This window comes from Hydra vulgaris, chromosome 09, assembly GCF_038396675.1.
Source record: "Hydra vulgaris chromosome 09, alternate assembly HydraT2T_AEP".
Classification (NCBI taxonomy): domain Eukaryota; kingdom Metazoa; phylum Cnidaria; class Hydrozoa; order Anthoathecata; family Hydridae; genus Hydra; species Hydra vulgaris.
In genome coordinates this window covers 37,617,136-37,636,563 of record NC_088928.1, presented here as the reverse complement: position 1 = coordinate 37,636,563, position 19,428 = coordinate 37,617,136, and the positions used below count along the sequence as shown (strand labels likewise).

General features: G+C 26.7%; 1 protein-coding gene across 1 annotated transcript; it reads right to left on the bottom strand.

Moving 5' to 3' along the window:
* On the bottom strand, positions 1–19,262 carry LOC100214681 (protein FAM161A). Its single transcript, XM_065805594.1, has 4 exons — positions 18,689–19,262; positions 1,822–2,872; positions 1,062–1,268; positions 1–966 (listed from the first exon to the last, which is right to left on the bottom strand). Exons 1-4 carry the CDS (start codon positions 19,260–19,262, stop codon positions 459–461), a joined length of 2,340 nt encoding a protein of 779 aa, XP_065661666.1. The 3' UTR covers positions 1–458.
* Between the last annotated feature and the right edge of the window lie 166 nt (positions 19,263–19,428).

Below are 19,428 nucleotides of genomic sequence, written 5' to 3'. Positions count from 1 at the left end.
GAATAACAAATTTATTTGTAGCTGTGTCAAACGGTTTCACTAACTTAATAAATTGTTTACAAGCTTAAAGTATATAAAAATACGTTTTTAGACATCAAAGTTAATTTTGGAAAAGTTATAGAGAAAATTATCTTTTGAATGACTAGTTGTTAATTATCAAGTTTTTAGAATAATAGAAGGAATCGTCGATAACTTTTTAATGTACCAGTCATTAACTCATTTAGTCATTAACTTTTATTTTGGTCCTTTTTAAATTCTAAACGTCTAGTATGACGCCATATCATGTTTTAAAGTGGCGTATTATTCCATCATAAAGATACAATCTTAATTGATTATATACTTTTTTGTATTTATGACGTTTGTTGCTATGGCTGCTTTTCTAATTTTCGACTACTTAAAATAAACTCCGTCAAAGCCTATCCGATTTATGATTATTTAACTAACATGACCTTTACAAATCACGATTGTTTATAGCTGCCGTCGTCACTGCTTTTACTATTTAAACCGTCATTTTCTGCAGTATAAGTACCACCTTCTTCATCAGATCCATTGGATAAATCAGCATTATGATCTTCAGCAATAGAATCTTTAAACACTTTATCCTCAAATGTAAAACCGTCATCATCGTCACCAGAAACGTCATCATCGTCATCAGAAGAAATATTGACTTTATTATGACTAGTGCTTTTCTTATTATTTTCATAATCAGAACTTTCATCATTATTTTTATTCATACTTTCTTCAAAAAACTCACTTGTCTGTGAATTAACCTGGCGACGCATCATTTTTTCAAGGTCATTTTCGCAAACACCTGCGTCTCTCAATACTTCTTCGTATCTACGACTGGCTTTGAGTTTAGCATTTGTCTGCGATTCACGCTCAAATAATAAAGGTCGTGAATTCATCTTTGTATTAATGTCATGTAAGTATTTATCATATTCGCACCGTCTTGCATAATCGGCTTCTCTATAAAGAAAAATCGGTCAATTTTCAAATTATTCAGTTGATTACTTTAGCAAAAAAAGTCTAAAAAAGTTTTAATTCCTAAAAAGAGAAATAACCTGAAACGTTTTATTTTCTCCTCAGTTTCTACTTCCCTATTTCTAGAAGGATCTTGAGCTGCCACTTTCGTAACCAGCGTCTTCCGCAAATTCTCTTGTTCTTTTCTTTTCTTTGTTTCTTCAATTGATTTTCGTAAATTATCAATTTTACTTTTTTCAATGGTTGACTTTAAGCGTTCTTGACGTAGACGAGCTGTTTCATTTAAGCTTAATGTATAATTTTTTAAATAATTTAATTTAATTTATTGATTTATAAAGTAAATTATTATTGATAACAACTCATGAAGCAAAATACTAAATTAAAAAAATATAACTATAAATCTAAAATGTTTGAATATGACATTTGAATAGTTGGTTAGGTCTACAATCTTGTAGATATTTTTAGAATAAAATTAAGACTCATTTTTAAAATTATATCTTTAAAGAAGAATTCTTAGCTTAGAGGGTCTTATAAACGTTTACTCATATAGCATGAATAAAAGTTTTTTTAAGTATTCAATGAATGATACATACATACATACATACATACATACATACATACATACATACATACATACATACATACATACATACATACATACATACATACATACATACATACATACATACATACGTATATACATACATACATTGTGTGTTTATGGAAATGGGAAGCAGTTACTCTTCAGCCTTTCCCTTTGCATGTAATTTTAACCATAATTATTTCAACATTTAAACCAATAACAAAACATAGAGATCAAAAAAGTTTACACAAATTTACCTGTAACTTGGAGATTGTTCAGACTTCATGTGAGAATGAGTTGGACTTTTTGCTTTTGTATTACAAGATCCATTCAATTCTGAATTATCTTTAGAAGAATGCATTTTTTTAAAAATTAATCTTCTTTCAGGTATTTTCATTGTTTTGAGTTCAAAAGGATTGCAAACTGTAGATAAATTAAGCCTTTTCTTTTCCTCAAGTTCATTTATAATTTTTTTATGTAAACTTTCAAAATCTGGTATCTCATGATGAACAACAGGTTTAAAACTTTTGCGATCATTTTCAGAATTTTCATTTTTTTTAGTCATTTTATATTGCACTTTGTCGCGTCTTTTCATGCTAGGTGGTAATGAGGAACTTGCTAAAAGCTCTTGAGCTCTAAGCTTTATTTTAATTTTGCGATATTCATCTTCTTCAGCTATTTTGTCAGCCAGAGATAAGTCAAATAATTTTTCTGGGTATGGTTTTGCATGAAACTGATTATTTTTTTGTATGTTAATGGTTTCAGCTGAATAGCTTCGCTTTAAATCTTTTTTTGCTTCTTCTCTTTTAATAAACGAAAATGGTCGTTGAGTTGATATAAGCATATGTTTTTTAATATTTCTAATGTAACGTCGATTTTTTTCTTGTTGCCTATTTATTTCTTCATATAGAGGCAGAAATGTGCTTGCAGGAATAGGTGTTGGGACAATTTTCTTGTGTAATTCAGCTTCTTCCCTTAATTGTTTTAGTAACAACTCATCTTCAATTTTTTGGATTTTTTTAGACTTTTTTTTACCTTTTCTTTCATCTCTAATAGTCATTTGAAATGGTTCTGGAATTGTAATTGAAGGAGACCAACTCTTGTTTTTACGTGGAGCAGTTTTGACATAAGGTGCATATTCTTCAACTGAAAAGTTATCCCACATGTTTGAAATTACATCATATGATAATGCTCCACTTCGAAAATCGTTATGTTCATAAGTTATACTATTTTGATCATTTTCTTCAAGTATCTCAACTTCATCATCAGATGACGACCAACTTTTGTTATTTGTAGCAAAAGTTTTTTCTAACAAATAAAACAAAGACATGATTTCTAACAAACAAAACAAAAGTATGATTTTTAAACGACCAAAAAATCCTAAATATTGTTTCATATACCAGTTTAAGTTATATAGTAATTTTCATTTAAAGTTATTACTTGTCAACGATACTTTTATAAATTCTCAATATAAATCTTTAAAAAATTGCTAAAAATAGTTTAAATTTTAAAGAAAATTTTTAAAAAAGTGATTGATAACATGTTGTTAATGAAATGCGGTTGATAATGTGGGGTTGAAAATGCAATTAATGATATGGTTATTGATATGTGTAATGATAATTATATGAACAAATGTATTGATATGTGTAATTATATTTATATGAACAAATGAAAATATTTTATAGCTGCAATAATTGGTGGCAAAAGAATACAAACAAATGCAAGCATTCAAAAATTGTTGAATAAAAAACTTGAAATACAAATAATAAGATTAATTAATATATATATATATATATATATATATATATATATATATATATATATATATATATATATATATATATATATATATATATATATATATATATATATATATATATATACATATATATAATAGGGTGCGGAAAAAGTTCCCGTACAAAAGCATAATTTAAAAAAATTATCTGCATGGTGTTTTCTTTCAATATATAGTGTGTTTTTAGTATTCTTTTGTATTCCTTCGCATTCTTTTAGTATTTTTTAGTATTATTTTGTTTTAAATTAAAGTGTAATTTGTTTCTCGTCTTGTGCTGTTTTTGCTGTTTATATTTTTGTACGGGAACTTTTTCCGCACCCTGTATATATATATAAATATATATAAATATATATACACACACACACCCCCTTCCATCCTTCATATATATGTATTATGAAGGTTGGAAGGGAAAAACCAGTGATGTCATGTTTTTCTCATTTTGAGAAAATAAAAAAATTAAGACTTAAGTTACTATGTTATTTCCAGTTTCATACATTTATTTTAAGTTTGTAAATTAGTATGATCTATGATAAATTAGGGTTAAAATAATTTTTAGGAATGTAAATTATACATGCTGCATTGAATCCTGGACACCACTGACTCACTGGATTTCTTCTTGTAATTGTAGATTTTAATTTAGAAACAAAATAACATTCATTATGTTGCTTATAATATATTCAAATGTGTGTTGAATTTTAAAAACTGTTCAATTTTGAACAATAGACACTGTCAGAAAAAGAAGCAAAAGAAATGCCTATGCTTTAGATTTATATCCAATTATATATTATTTCTACCGATATTTGACAACATTCTAATCTACCACCCTTCTCAACATCCACCCAGAGGCTAGATTTCTAATCTTCGACCTTTAGGTTAAAAGAATAAGAAAAATTTCAGTTTAAAAAATATATATAAGAAAAGTACATTTGAGATAAGTAAAGAAATCAATTTAGGGGTGAATTTTTTTTAAAGGTATATCTTAACTCAATAATATTATCTTACAAATAATATGGTATTATTTTAGAATAATATAATAAAAAACAATATGTAAAAACAATATTAGTTTATACATATTGTTTTTTATTAGATTATTTTTATTTAAAACTTGAGTTCGTAATAAATTTCTTTTTTTTCACTATACATAGTTGCTTTGGTTTTAAGTATTGAGCTTGGCATATGTTGAGCATGTATCATGGATAATCAAAGCTAATGTTAAATTTTGCTACAAATATTTTCCAGGTAAAAAAAAGTAAAAAATTAGATAATATCCAATATTATTATTAAATAATCACACATTAATAAAGTACCTGTAGCTTTCTTAACAAACCTTATTTTGTGAGAAGCACTCCTTGCACATATCATTACATTTTTGATAAATAAATAAAATCCTCTGTCAAATACAGCTTTTTAGTGTCAATGCTATGCGTAATGACTTTATTGTCCTTTAAAAGACTTGATATGATCAATAATACTATTTATAATATGGTCTGAAAAGGCAAGAGGTCAGTTTGCATGTTTTCCTTGATGGTGTAAAAGTAATCAAACATACAAGCTTTATTTTATTAAATTAATTAAACTAAACTATTAACTTTCGAGCTCAGATAAAATGTCTTTTTGTTGTTGTTTTTTTTGAGAGAGAAATTTTGTTAAAACACATTTGCATATTTTATTTGAATGACTAATTAGTAAAAAAAATAATATAAAATGTTCTGTTTTTCTGATTTTCCTATGCCAAAAATTGATAAAATAGCATTGATGCAAACTGGAACTCTAACAGTATTATTATCTTGTGTTACTTTGATATAATAAGAGAATGAGTGGTCATGAAAAATTCTTTTTCTTCTTTTTGTTGAGTTTTTTTTCGTTTAACACTTAAAACCTCAATCATTAAAACAAGTAAACTGTCTTGTTGATTTTTATTTTGCGTTTTGTTAAAGTACAAAAGTAAAAACTCCCTCTCTTTGGCTGCTATTTTCTAAAAACAATCATTAATTATCTGCAATTACATGGAAAACCCATCACATGTGAAGATAATTGTTTATTTTTATCTTGTTCCCACTTTCAAACCAAGTTTTTCTCTTATTTTTTTTAACTTCTGTAGTATTTGAATTTTGAAAATTATCCGCCATTTTAATAATGATGAAAAAATTATTTTCTTGGTAAAAATAAATTTGATTGGCTGTTATGCAAATAGCTATAAACAGTGCCCCTATATAGCGCAAAGGATTTTAGATACTCCTTGAACAATTTGGACATATCTGGTTTACCCCTTGTGACCCCTTTTTTCACATCAAAATTTTGATGTGATTTAACTTTTTTTTTTGATATCCATCATTTTAAGATGCACATACTTACTTTTAACATAATAGAGATAACAACTAAAAAATTGTTAATGTGACATCACTGGTTTTCCCCTTGCATACTTTATATATATATACATATATATATATATATATATATATATATATATATATATATATATATATATATATATATATATATATATATATATATATATATAGATAGATAGATAGATAGATTTAAAGTTTGTTGTCTTTGGGAAGAGCGGAAGGAAAAAAGTGATTCTTACGCCAACACATACGTCACTTTTAATTACTTTTGACTTTCATCCAATATTTTCGTGTTGGACGAAAGTCAAAACCATTAATTTAATTACAAATTAATTGTTATATAAAAAAACCACAAAAACGCAAATTTAATTGACCAGAATGTTTTTAAAAACATTCTGAATGTTTTTAAAACATTCTGAATGTTTTTAACAATATAAACAATGTTTTTTTTTTTTTTTTTTTTTAATAAAATGTTTTTATTATTATTTTTTTTAATAAAATGTTTTTATTATTATTTTTTAAAATAAAGTGTTTTTATTTTTTTTTTTTTTACTGTAAATCATGCGCGGAGTGATGCTACATCAACTATCTTATAGCCTGACTCGCAAGGGAGTGCTGCTACATCGACTGACAAATAACCTGACTCGCAAGGGAGTGCTGCTACATCGACTGACAAATAGCCTGACCCGCAAGGGAGTGCTGCTACATCGACTGAGGGTTTGGTTGGAGCAGGCAGTATCATTATTAAAAAAAAAAAATTCCGGTCTTGCTTTTTAATTTTTACTTTTTGTCAACAAAATATGGAAAAAACTTTCGGACAACATCAAAGGGTTCGATATATATAAATATATATATATATATATATATATATATATATATATATATATATATATATATATATATATATATATATATATGTATATATATATATAGTAATAAGGCATTAAATATACTGTTTGTGAACAAAAGACTAGAATATTTTTAAAAACATTCTGAATATTTTTAAAAATAATTTTTTAAGTATCATGCTTTGTATCAGGTGAAATACAAATTCAATTTTTTCCATTAAAATAAAAGAAAATCGATGTATGTATTGAAACCTCCGGCAGCAGGCTACATTAGTGTGACATCAGAGATGTTATCTAAACACACAATCAGCGTTAAGCTGTCAGCAATTTACGTAATTTTATATAGGCCTAGAGCAATTTCCATTAAGCAATTTTTTATTATTTTTTAACTTTTAAATTTTTCTATAAGTGGTAAGATATAAGAAGTAATTAATATTATAAAAAACCACATTAACTTTTGAATGACAATTATGTAAAAAAGGTTGTTACAAAAGGTTGTGACAAAAGTTTAAATGACTATTATGTTAAATATAAGTACTATTTACTAATAAAAAAAACTTACTTATTTATCATCTTGCGAGCACAAGAATATTTATACAACTTTTAATTACAATTAAAAAAATTTACTCAAATCTCTATTCAATAATAAACAATAAATTAATAATAAATAAAAAAATCAAATTTTATATTAACTTTATTATATATTATGATTTTTATTTTATTGTAATAATTGATTTTTTCACATGAAAAACGCTTACACTTTAAGCTTGAAGCAAAGATCATAATAATATAATTTAATTCTGATTAAAAATATATATTTAAGTTTATCTATAATATGATTGCTACAGAATGTTTAACATCGTTTCATTAGTTACTAGGCTTTGAAAGAGCGCGTTTACAAAATGCACGCGGTCATTGGAGAAAGATCTCTTAAGCGAGTTAAAACTTTTTACCTTATGGAATTTAATTATTATTTATTAGTTTAGCAATATTACATAAAGAATCATATTAAGATAAATAACCATCATTAAGATCATATTATAATTGAAGTAAGTATAGAAAATAGGTAAGCAATTTATATATAACATAAGATATAAAGTAGAAAGGATCACTCCTTTTAATTTTTTAAATCGTTTACATTTTGTTTGTTTTAGTTTTTCTTTTATATTTCATATTTTAGAAGGAAAATAGGAGTATGGATGAGGCCTAATTACTTGTTATGCAACAAAAAAGTTGTACTTAAGCTATTTCCATAAAATTGGTTATTACAACTTTGAAATTATTGTGATGCTATTAACTATTTTTGTTCATTTTTAGAAAATTTAGAAAAATAAATTAAAATTTTGTGCAAACGCTGACATGTCACATGTTATTGTATGTAAAGGTTAAATTTTGTTATGAGGATTACAGTTCTTATGAAAAAAAAAAATTAAGGTAAAGAGTATTGTTTGTATATATATATTTTGTTTACTTTGAATCTTTTTAAATTTTCTCGCGTCATTTTTAAAATTTTTGTTTGCACATGTTTTTTGATTGCATATATGCTTTTTTGATAAGTATGTGTATGTGGTAATATGTGCTTTATAGCTGTTTTATCAATGTGTTTAAATACGTTTATATAAGGCTAAATACATATTGTGTTTATAGTTGGTACATATGTTTGTATTACGTTGTTTCCATGTTTTCAAAGTGCTGTGACTTGGTAAACGGTAGAGCAACATTTGTCAACCTTGCCAGCCCAGTGATGTACTTATAGCAGAGGGTTACACAACAGTGTTTAGTGTCAAACTGTTACTGCTTTAGGTCTAGGTGTTTTCAAGCCTTTATTATCAATTATTCTAAAAATACATAATGTATTTTAATAACATTTTGCATAATGTTGTTACTTATGTTCTGTTATATATGCTGTTATGTTACTTAAGTTATGCTATATGCATATTATATTAACTTATAGTGTGTGCTATTGTTGTGTGTTGTTGCAGTGATGTTGTTTTTTTGTTATCTTTTGAGTTGATAGACATTTGGCTTATCTTCACGTTGGTGTCTATTGTTAAAAATAATAAATAGGTAATTTTATTATTAAAAATCACTGCTTTTGATTATTCACTAAAAGCCAAGACAAATTATTTTGCCATGTATACAAATTGTTTTATCTCAATTTGATTTTTTGTCTTTAGCGCTGTTTATTACATGATTTTGCTATAAATATTTTGGAATCATGATGTACCAGCATGCAACCTTCACCATTTCCACAAGATTTAGAAGTCTAAATTTACTTATTTAAAGGAATTTTTTTAAAGGAAACTATGCAGTTTTTTTCATTTAAAGCTAATGTAGTTCAACCCATGAATCATGGGCCGCCATGTGAATATGTGGTCAAGTTTTTCATCGTATAGGTAATCTTAGGCCAAATCAAGATGTTCCGCCGACATATTGTCAACTATACATCTATGATCCACTTGCAGCAATAAATTTTAGAATGCAACAACGTGGTAATGATCTTAAATGATTTAATGTTTCAATTGCAAACTATTATTAGTAAGAGAACCCATTTGCTCATTTAAAAACATGGCTGAAGTCAAAGTTAAAGAATCTTGTCAAGCAGCTATAGAAATTCGCTCAGTGTCAGTTGTAAAAATGCCTTTACTTTAAGATAGACGTCGCTATAATCTCCCTTCACATAATGAAGTTGTATTTGTTGGTGAAGATGGTGCACCACCTGCTTCCAGGGAAGTTGTTATTTACCCAAGAGATCATCCTCTTAAAACTATATTAAGCATGTTTGCCAATTTAGATCCTGTGGTTTATCCTCTATTTTTTCCAAGGAGTGATGCTGGTTGGCATAATCAATTGGTTCACAACCCTGAATATGCTACATTGGTTAGAAATCATGTTACATAATCTCAGTATTACAATTATAAACTTTAAGTTCGACAATTTTTTTCTTCACTCTTTTATGGCAAAAAAAACTGTTTCAGCAATATGCTGTTGATAAATTTCAGGTTTTTAAAATCTTATATATTATAATCTTAAATTTTTTTTATTACTTAAAAAATATATCTATGTTAAATTACACTGAGTTATAGATTATTGATAAGGTTGTAGACTGTTAGAGCAGATTAAATAGATCAAAGATCTATTTAATCTACTCAATAACCTACTACCAATGTGAAAATTTACAAGCAATTGTTTTTTTTTTTTTTGTTTAGTTGACAACAATGAAGAGAGAGGTAGTAAGTTTAAAAGGATTTTTATTTTTTATAAAGTAACTAAAATGTTTTTTAAAATGTTGTTGTTGAGTTTAAAGTAAAACAGTAGGTTTTTATAATTTTATACAATAAGCCCAAGAACTTAGGTCCTACTTAAAATTATATTGTCAATAATAAATAGAAGAAATTTAAAATTCTTAGTAAGACAAATTTTTATCATTTTATATCAAGTAAGTTTAATTAAGATTTATTTTCTTTGGTTAATCAAGAGAGAGCTAATAAAGGTATTAGTTACATTATTTAAGTGAATTTATTTAAAAAAATTAAGTAGATATTTTTATGTCTATACATTTAAGTGCTTTTATTGTTTAGACACATTGAAGGATGAAATAAGTCAGTGTTTTTGCTATTAGATATTTGTTAATAGGAATTTGTTTATTTCTACTGGAATTTTAAAACTTCAAGTACCAAGCTTTATTTTATTTTTTCTTTTAGGAGAGTTGGAACAAAAACTAAGTATAAATTATATGATTAGTATAGTTAAATAAATGAAGCGTTTATATCTGTACCTCAGAAGTCAAAAGTTGGTTGTCACATTTTAGAAATTGTCCAGGAGAGAGGAAATAGTAAAATAATTAGTCTTTATTGGCTTATTCTTAATGGTTAAATTTATGTTATTTTTTTCGTGTTTTATTTAATTTGTCTTAAGGCACATGAAATATAATTTTGAAAAAAAAAAAAAGAAAAAAAAAGTTGAATAAAAAAATCATTTCTGCGTCTGTTGTCCAGAAAAGTCATTTCTGGACAACAGACGCTTTTCCTTTGAACATAGTGAGGATACCAGACCTTTTATATTGACCTAACTTTGTTTCACATTGTCATAGAACAATAGTCTTTATACCTCTGTAGATATTGAAAAAACTAAAAAGATCTCATGCATAACTCATTTTCACAAAAAACTTGAAAAACAACCTTTGTCTTGTCTGAGGTTCAGATATTAACTGACCTTTGTCTTCTGAGGTACATATATTAAGATTTAAACTTTATTTTAGTTTATAGTTTTGGTTTAGTTTATAGCTATTTTTAGTTTACTTTTAGTTATCTTTTTTCTTACGTTAGACAACTTTGTGAAGGAAATGAGGGGAATAGGTAAAAAAATTATAATTATATATTTATTTATATGTAAATATTATTTTATCGATTATTCTGAGGTATATTTTTTGTCTTTAGTGACTGGTAGAAGCATAACTGGTAGGGCTGTGCTTTAAATTTTGTATGGAGAAATATGTGCAATAGGTGAAAGAATTATTTAATATAAGTACAACATTTTTAAACTGTTCGCGTTTTACTCATATTTTTATTAAAATAAAATTTTCCACATGTTTAACTCTTTAATTTACTCTCTTTTTATTTTAAATATTTTTAGCATCCTCTTCATCCTGTGAAAATGGTGAGGTTATGCTTTATATTTTGATTAAATAAAATTGCAAACATTTATAATTTTTATTATATCCTTCTATTTGTAATTTTAGAGTTGTTAACATTTTTGAGAGCTTTTGTGATTTTAGGTTTGTTAACATTTAAGCAGTACAGAAATTATAACTCCAAACACCCAGAGCCTCTCTTGGAGAGGTCCTTCAATAAGTGGTGTAGTAATGGCGGTATGAATGAGCAGCCCTCCTTCAAATGGAGGGCTCATCCATACCAGGGTGTTGGGAGACACCAAAGAAAAAACAGCAAACAAAAGGTTGTAAAAGTCTTCTATCAGTGAAGATATTTATAACTTTTTTGTTGCTGCTTTTTCTTTGGTGATTTATTTTCATTTTTTTAAATTATGTAATTTATTTTTTTAATTTGTAATTTTTTTTAGATAATATGTTGAATATTTGATTTGTTTTTGTCTTTTTTAATTAAAATTTTACTTGTTTTTCACCAATTAACTTTAAATATAGTTACATTGATTCATTACCCAACTATCATAATATAATGATGCTACATTCTATTGTTAAAAATAATTAATTGGTAGTTGACTTTATTGAGCTCACTGCTTTTAAAATTTGCTTTATATTGTCTCGACTTAAATTTTATTTAAGTCGAGACAATATATTTAGCTATATAAATGCAATTTTGTATCTCAATTTGATTTTTTATCTTTAATGTTCATAGCTTGGCTTCTTGAAGCATTTGTTATTTTGCTTTTGAATTAAAATATTTTAAATCTATTGTGATTTTAAATTTAATTTTATTTGATTTTAAAAAAAGATTTCAAAATCTTTTAAATTAAACTAAAGTTTACTAAAAGCCAACATGAAATAACGTCATAAAACAACACTGACAAGCTGTATCATGACAACAACTGAAGTATGACAACAGGTTACCGAAAAGCAGGTAAATTGATTTCCAGTTTTTTTGTTGTTTTTTTTCTTTTATGTCTATTATTACAATTATTATGTCTACTATTACAATTATATCTACTGTTACAATTTTTATTGTAGGTTTGTCATATAACGCATTAATGCAATATAAAAGATCAAAGCTTACATATTTTTTTAAATTTGTTATACACATGTTCAATTGTAAATTAATTTTTTTTTGTTTGAAACGTATTTGTACTCAATTGCTTGGTTAGTTATAATAAACTTAGTTATTTTTAATAAATTCATTTAGTTGTGTGTATTTAACGTTTTAAAGACAAATTTCTTTTTTAAAGAAAAATGAATCAAGGGGATACCAAAAAATTAATAACTACTGTATAATACAAGTTCACTTCATATTAATCTTAACAATTAATTAAATTTCATGTTATAAAAAATATAACAAGAATTTAGCTTTAGTTTTTTATCAATTTAAAACATGATGAAGTGTTATTATTTTGTGTCAGTAACTAAAAACGTATTGTGTTGAACTTAGGAATGTCAACGAAAATGGTTCTGCCTTACACTGATATGACCTGTGTCAATTGTAAATTACTCGAATAATGTTAAATAATTGGTAAATTATTTTACTTCATACTTTTTGTGTTAATTTTACAGATGGTTTAATTTTTCAATTTGAAGGCGTTTTTCTAAAAGGGAATTAGTTAAGGTTTAAGTTGTGGAAAACAGCCACTATAAATTATGTATCAGATCGACCATAACCCGTATTACGGGTTGCTTTCTGCTAGTTAAAATTAAAGTTAACTTAACTGTCAAACTTATTTAAAAATATATTTAAATATTCTTTAATATTTAAATTTTATTTATTCTTAAAATAAATTAGCTTATTTTTATTGAATTTTTTCAATATTTATGCAAGTTAAAGAGCAGCAATTTTTTTTTTAATATATGATATATACAGCGATATAATTTTAATAAATGGTGTTTGGAAAAATAATCTTTGCTTTAACAACAATATCACTAATAAAATAAAAAACTTTTAATAAATAAAGTAAATAAATTAACATAATATTTTTATTTGATACTCGCTAATTTTTTAAAATAAAAAACCATATTTTGTTGCAAAGCCACAATTAGAAATTTAAGAAATGATCAATTTAAAAAATGTAACATATTTTAATTTATTTAGACAAATGTTGAAAAAAGAAAGAAATTAGTTTAACCAAACATTTTTAATAATGTAATACTAAAATTTAATTATTAAATATATTGTAATAATAAAAAAACGAGTTTAATAATATTTAGAACGTTTTAAGGTAATTTAAAAAAGTTAATGTCTTTGAAAAATAAAAAAAAGAATTTTATGACGTCAAAATCACATTAGGCTAACACGTTAAGCATATTTTATTTAAAACATGGTCTATATATATATATATATATATATATATATATATATATATATATATATAATATATATATATATTATAGATATATATATATACATTCTATATGCCGCTGTTTGGATCATTTTTTTATGTTGATATTATCTTGTGTACAACCTCAGCCAAAGGTCGGCCTTGGGAAGGTGAATTAAAACTAAAAAAAAAAAAAATTGGTGACGAAATTGGAAATGCTTAAAATAAGAAAATCATTGTTAATCTCACAGCATAAATTTGTTAAATATATATTGTGAATCTATACAGACGTTCGCGTATCAAGTGATTTGAGCAGCTTGAGATATGCAAATTCTTGCCTTCAGAGAGAGACTTTGTGATCAATTCATTATTGAAATTAATGACAGTGCCATTCTTTAGGGAGAAAATAGGTTGAGCTTTGAAGATTGTGGTTGCACAAACTAGATTAGATGCGGCATGTTTATCTGTAAATGAAGAAGTAAATGCAAGTTACCGGACGACTAGGACTAAAATGAAAAGAAAAATGTTACAGCTGTGAATCATTAAATCATGCAAAAAATGTTCGCATAAACATGCTGCAAGACTGCTACAAACTTTAATGAAACCAGGAGAACTTAAATGGGACAAGCTTGCATTAGCTATTATCTACAAAAACTTGTCTCGAAACAATACTACCTACTATTGACTTGGTAATAAATGGAAGAAAAGCTACAGCACCTTTGGATAATGGTTGTTTGCAATCAATTATCACCAAGAAGTTACTGCCATCTGACTATAAAGTGATTCGTGTAGTAGATGTTGCAACAATGGTTTGAATTAGCACTAATTTCTTCACTTGATGTGAAGAAATTAGTGCTAAAATACACCACCCAACAAATGGGTGCTTACTGGATATGTTGATTTAAAGTGTGGATGAACTAATAAACAAATACGACATGATTATGGATATGAACAGGGCTGCGCCAAAAAGATCTTAAAGGTGGTGGTGGTGGAGTGACGTATCTGCTTTTGATCTTTAAAAAAAAAAGGTCCTCTTTGGCTAGCATTTGCCAACTGCCAGCAACAGATTCAATTTTGCCAACTCCAGTGTCCAAACACTCCGACTAATTTTTGAATACAGTTCTCATTGGGGGTTAGACATCTATGCCCCCTCAGGAACACCCTGGGTATAGATTTAATAAAGATGTGTGATGGACAAATTTTGTGATCAGGACAATGAAATTGTCCCGGTCACATAGTCTATTAGTCCATCACAGAAGCAAAGTTTTTATGGAATAACAGCAAGGGATTGGAGACTCATTAGTAAAAGTAGCAATGACTTGGTAATCAATCTAAAACGAGCATACCTACAAACTCATGTGCATAAAAGACATTGGCCTTGTTACATGGGTACCAACAAATAAAAATATTGCAGGTGAACTCACAAGAGTGCCAACAAAGTTGTAGTGCAAGAATGTAATATAATTACATTCTTGTGCTATAACATTTATAATAACATTTATAAGTACTATAATCAGCGGATTCAAAAAAATTCATTGTGTGAATTGAGATGAATGTAACTCGATTAATCCTAATGTGATTTTGTGGGATAAAAGAAATGTTGTTGTTAGTAAAGTATGGAAAAGAGTAGCCTGCAATGTTATTCATGTCAACTCGTTTCTATATCTCACCTGCATTGATTGTGGCCCAAGCAGATACATATTATGTAAACCATTAAGCAACAAGAGCGCAGCAATGGTTGTTCAATTATTAGAAACAATATGGCCATCATTTGGACCGCCTTCTAAAGATCTTCAAGATAATTCTAAGTCATTTAGATCTAAGATTATACAAACTATAGCGTCAAAAAGGAAGTTATCAATGGCTTCAAAAAGGGACTCATCTATCGAGCTGTTGAAAAACCATTGGGAAATGGAATTATTGAAAGAGATCATCGGATGGTAAAAAGAACAAATGCAAGAGTAAAATGTGGCATACCTATGCCTGTTTTCTTAATCAATAACACTCCATCAAAACACAACACACATTTTTAAATCTTTTGCCAACATTACAAACGCCTTCAAATTCCTGGAAGAAATATTAAAATCAACACAAAAAGTTTTTGGCTGAGCTTTGAGGTTTGAAGTTGGCAATAAAGTGTGGGTGAAACCCAAGTATATAACGCTGTGTACAAATCGATGGTTGAAAGGAAGTATAGTGGCACTGCATAACAGTTTAACAGCTGAAGTTCAACATCTACAGCATCATCGTGTAGACAAGAAAGAAGAAGATATAACAGCTAATGATGACTACAATTTGACACAACTTAAACTTCCCGAAATGAACTTAAAACATGACCTCAATGAAGTTCCAAATTTTCAAATAAATTCTCTTGATGATGGCAAATCTGACAATAGTATGGAGAGCCCTAATCAAAACTATCCAACAAATTATGAGACAGAGTTATGGCCTATTTGATTCACTCGCTATAGAAGAAGACTATTCCTTATGTATGAGCTCTTGTTGAGCTAGGGGAGCTTTCAATATGCGTTATTAATTAGTTTTGCTAATTATTGACAAAAGTCACATGATTTATTTATTACTATAATGTTTTGTATAATGATCTTTAATTGTTGACAAGAGTCACAAGTTGTACTTAAATGATATATATGTATATATATATATATATATATATACACATATATATATATATATATACATATATATATATATATATATATATATATATATATATATATATATATATATATATATATATATATATATATATATATATATATATATATATATAGCGACTGATTTTTTATAAGACGAGATTGTTGATAAGAGAAACATTATTAAAAACAAAATGGCTTTTAAATGTGTCGAGCAACAATCTAAAAAAATATGTACAATGATAAAAGTATTCTAAAACAGGTATATTCTCTATATGTTAAAGCTAACCTCAACTGTAGAAAACTTAGTTTAACACAAGTGCAAATGAAAATCCTTAATGCCTTTTTCAGTCCTATTTATGGATGTCAGTATAGCATCTTTGCAAAAAGACTCATTCCATTATATATTTGTTGCATATAATAATTTACTTCATCTTATTTTAAATAAACCACCATGGAGCAGTGTCTGCGAACTTTTTGTGAAGTATGGTGTCCATTCACTTCATGTTGTTATTCATAAGCAACAATACTCATCAATGTTGATGTTGCAAAGCAGTGAGAACCTTGTCATAAAATCTTTAAGGAGCTCTGACAGGTTGTTGCAGTCTCCATTGATGCTTAAATGAAGAGCTGAGTTATATTTAGAACTTTTTTTATATTTCAGTGCATTGTTAGCATTTTATCCTTTTTATTTTACCCACTGTATCTTTATTTTTTTTTGTGCCTGTCAAAATTTGTTCGATAAGATTGATAAAGAAATAGCCATCAGTTGAGATGTAGATTTATATTAAGTTAAAGGTAATCTTTAAAACTTTTAGGGTTTTTTTAAACTCTTAACTTGAATCAAGAACAAAAAACTTCTGATTTCTTTAATAAAAATAGTGGAAAATGTTATTTTAGCTTTAGATAGAAAAGCGAACAATTTTTTTTATACAACATAATTAAAATTTCATACAGTGATGACATGTTTTTTTTTATAGCAATTTCATGTCAAACAATTCAAAAGATTTAAAAATGCTACCATGTGCTCTAGATTTTGCTAGTTGTTATATGATTGAGAGGACCTTTTCAAGCTAATATAAAGGTTAAATCAACATGAAAAAAACATGTTTTTTTTTAATTCAAAGTTTTTGTAGATATTTCCTTTGGTGAGAAATCCAATAAAATGGTTAGAAGCTGAACAAGTTATCATTTAATACTCCTAATTATCAATTTAAATAACTTAGCTTCATTTTTATATACCTGATAAATATGTGCAAAAAATCAATATAGCCTTAACAACATCCAACAAAAAATTACATTATTCTATATCCAATAAATGTAAATTATATCTAATAAATGTACAAACTCACTGGTATAAAATCATAAATTTAAATTTATTTCTCAAATACTTTTTAACAAAAACTCAAGACTTAAAAAAAAAATTAAATTGTATAAAGCACATCAAAATGACACATAATCTTACATAATCTTTTTTGCAAGATTGTTGATTCATGGGATTTCTGAGTTCATGGGATTCCTCATGAATTCAGAAATAGTGTAAAAGAAAATATTCAAATGCAAACTTAAAAAAAAAAATTATTCTTAAAATTGTCTGAATGAAAACCTTAAAATAAACGTTGCAAAGCTGAGAGAACAAGAAGAGTCTGGCTGGCAACCTTCGGAATTAGGGTCGGCATTTGGTAATGCTGACCTGAAAATATTTGGGATCGGCAAAAAATTGCTGACCTTGTTTCTATGCGTTATGGGTACACCTTTGTATCAAATAGTTTTTGCCGACCTCAAAAAGATTGAGGTCGGCAAATTGGTGGCATGGCCTAAACAAACCGATATTACTCTCAAAAAAAAGTCTGACTACCTCTAAGCAAAAACATGTACTTCTTTATAAACAATAAGCTTTCCAAGAACTAGACCATTTGTTTTATAGGTACTATAAACTTAATGACTCTGGTTTTTGTTGATAAGGTTTTTCTTTGCCTAACTTTTTTACAACCTATGGGTCATGAAAACACTCCTGTTATATTCTTACAAAAGTGTTCTTCGAAACAATCTTCTCAAAACTATTTAATGAATGCTTTACTGAATCTTATTTTTGAAGCCAATAAAATCTGGCATTTTGGTCTTCACTACTTATAACACAATTTAGAGATTTTATAAACTAATTTGCTAAAATAAGACTTAAAACAGAACAAATGCCTAAAGTTTTATTTTGGGTAAATAATTTTTATTAGCCAGTAATATTTAACTTAAACGTTTATATATTTAAACTGGATGTTCTCCTAAATGTATTTTTGTCTGACAATATTTATTTTAGAACCTGTTTTTTTATTAAAAACAAATCAGAAAGAGCATATTCATTATTTTAGCAGTTGTATTGTATTACTAAATATATCTCAAGAAAAAACTAATAAAAAATTTAAAATGTGATGCATAAAAATCAAAAATTTAAACTTCTAAAAAAATAATTATTGCCTTACCTTGTTCTTTTTTATTAGAACCATATGCAACATCACAACCATTTTTTTTAATTTTCTTAACTTTTGCAACTTTTAATGAAATATTATATAACCTTTCCAGTTTTTTTAATGTTTTTTTGTTTTCATTTTTAAGAAATTCAAGATGGCTAAAAAATTTCTCATCATCATCAATTAGTTTTTTAAGTTCTTCTGAATTCAGAGATTCATAAAATTTTTCTTGATCCAGCTGATAATAAGGTTTTTCTTCATCACTCTCTTTTAATTTAGACAAAGAAAAGCTATTCTGATTATTCAAAGAATCCTCTACAAAACTAATGTTTTCTTCTTTATGGGGAGATAAGACATGTTCAGATTCACCAGGCAACTTTTTGAAACATTGTTTACACACTAATTTATTGTTTTTAACAGCATTTATTTTATCTTTACTTTCAATTTCAGTAATATTAGAACTTCCACCAAGTGAACTAAAGTCAAACAGTTTTCTTTCAAGAAAAGTAGTTGGCAATCCCGTTTGTGGGTTACGTGGTTGAAATACACAAGAATTTCTTTGGTTTACTATGATGTGATTTGACATTTTGTTCAAAGTAAAACATGAAAAGCTTTAAATGCTCCTAAACTATCTTCATTGATGTTGTATTTGTAGTAATCTATTATTATCTGTAATTATATATTAAAAAGAAAAAGTTTTGTTTTCAACAATAAAAAAATATACACATAATAAATATAAAAAGACATTTAAA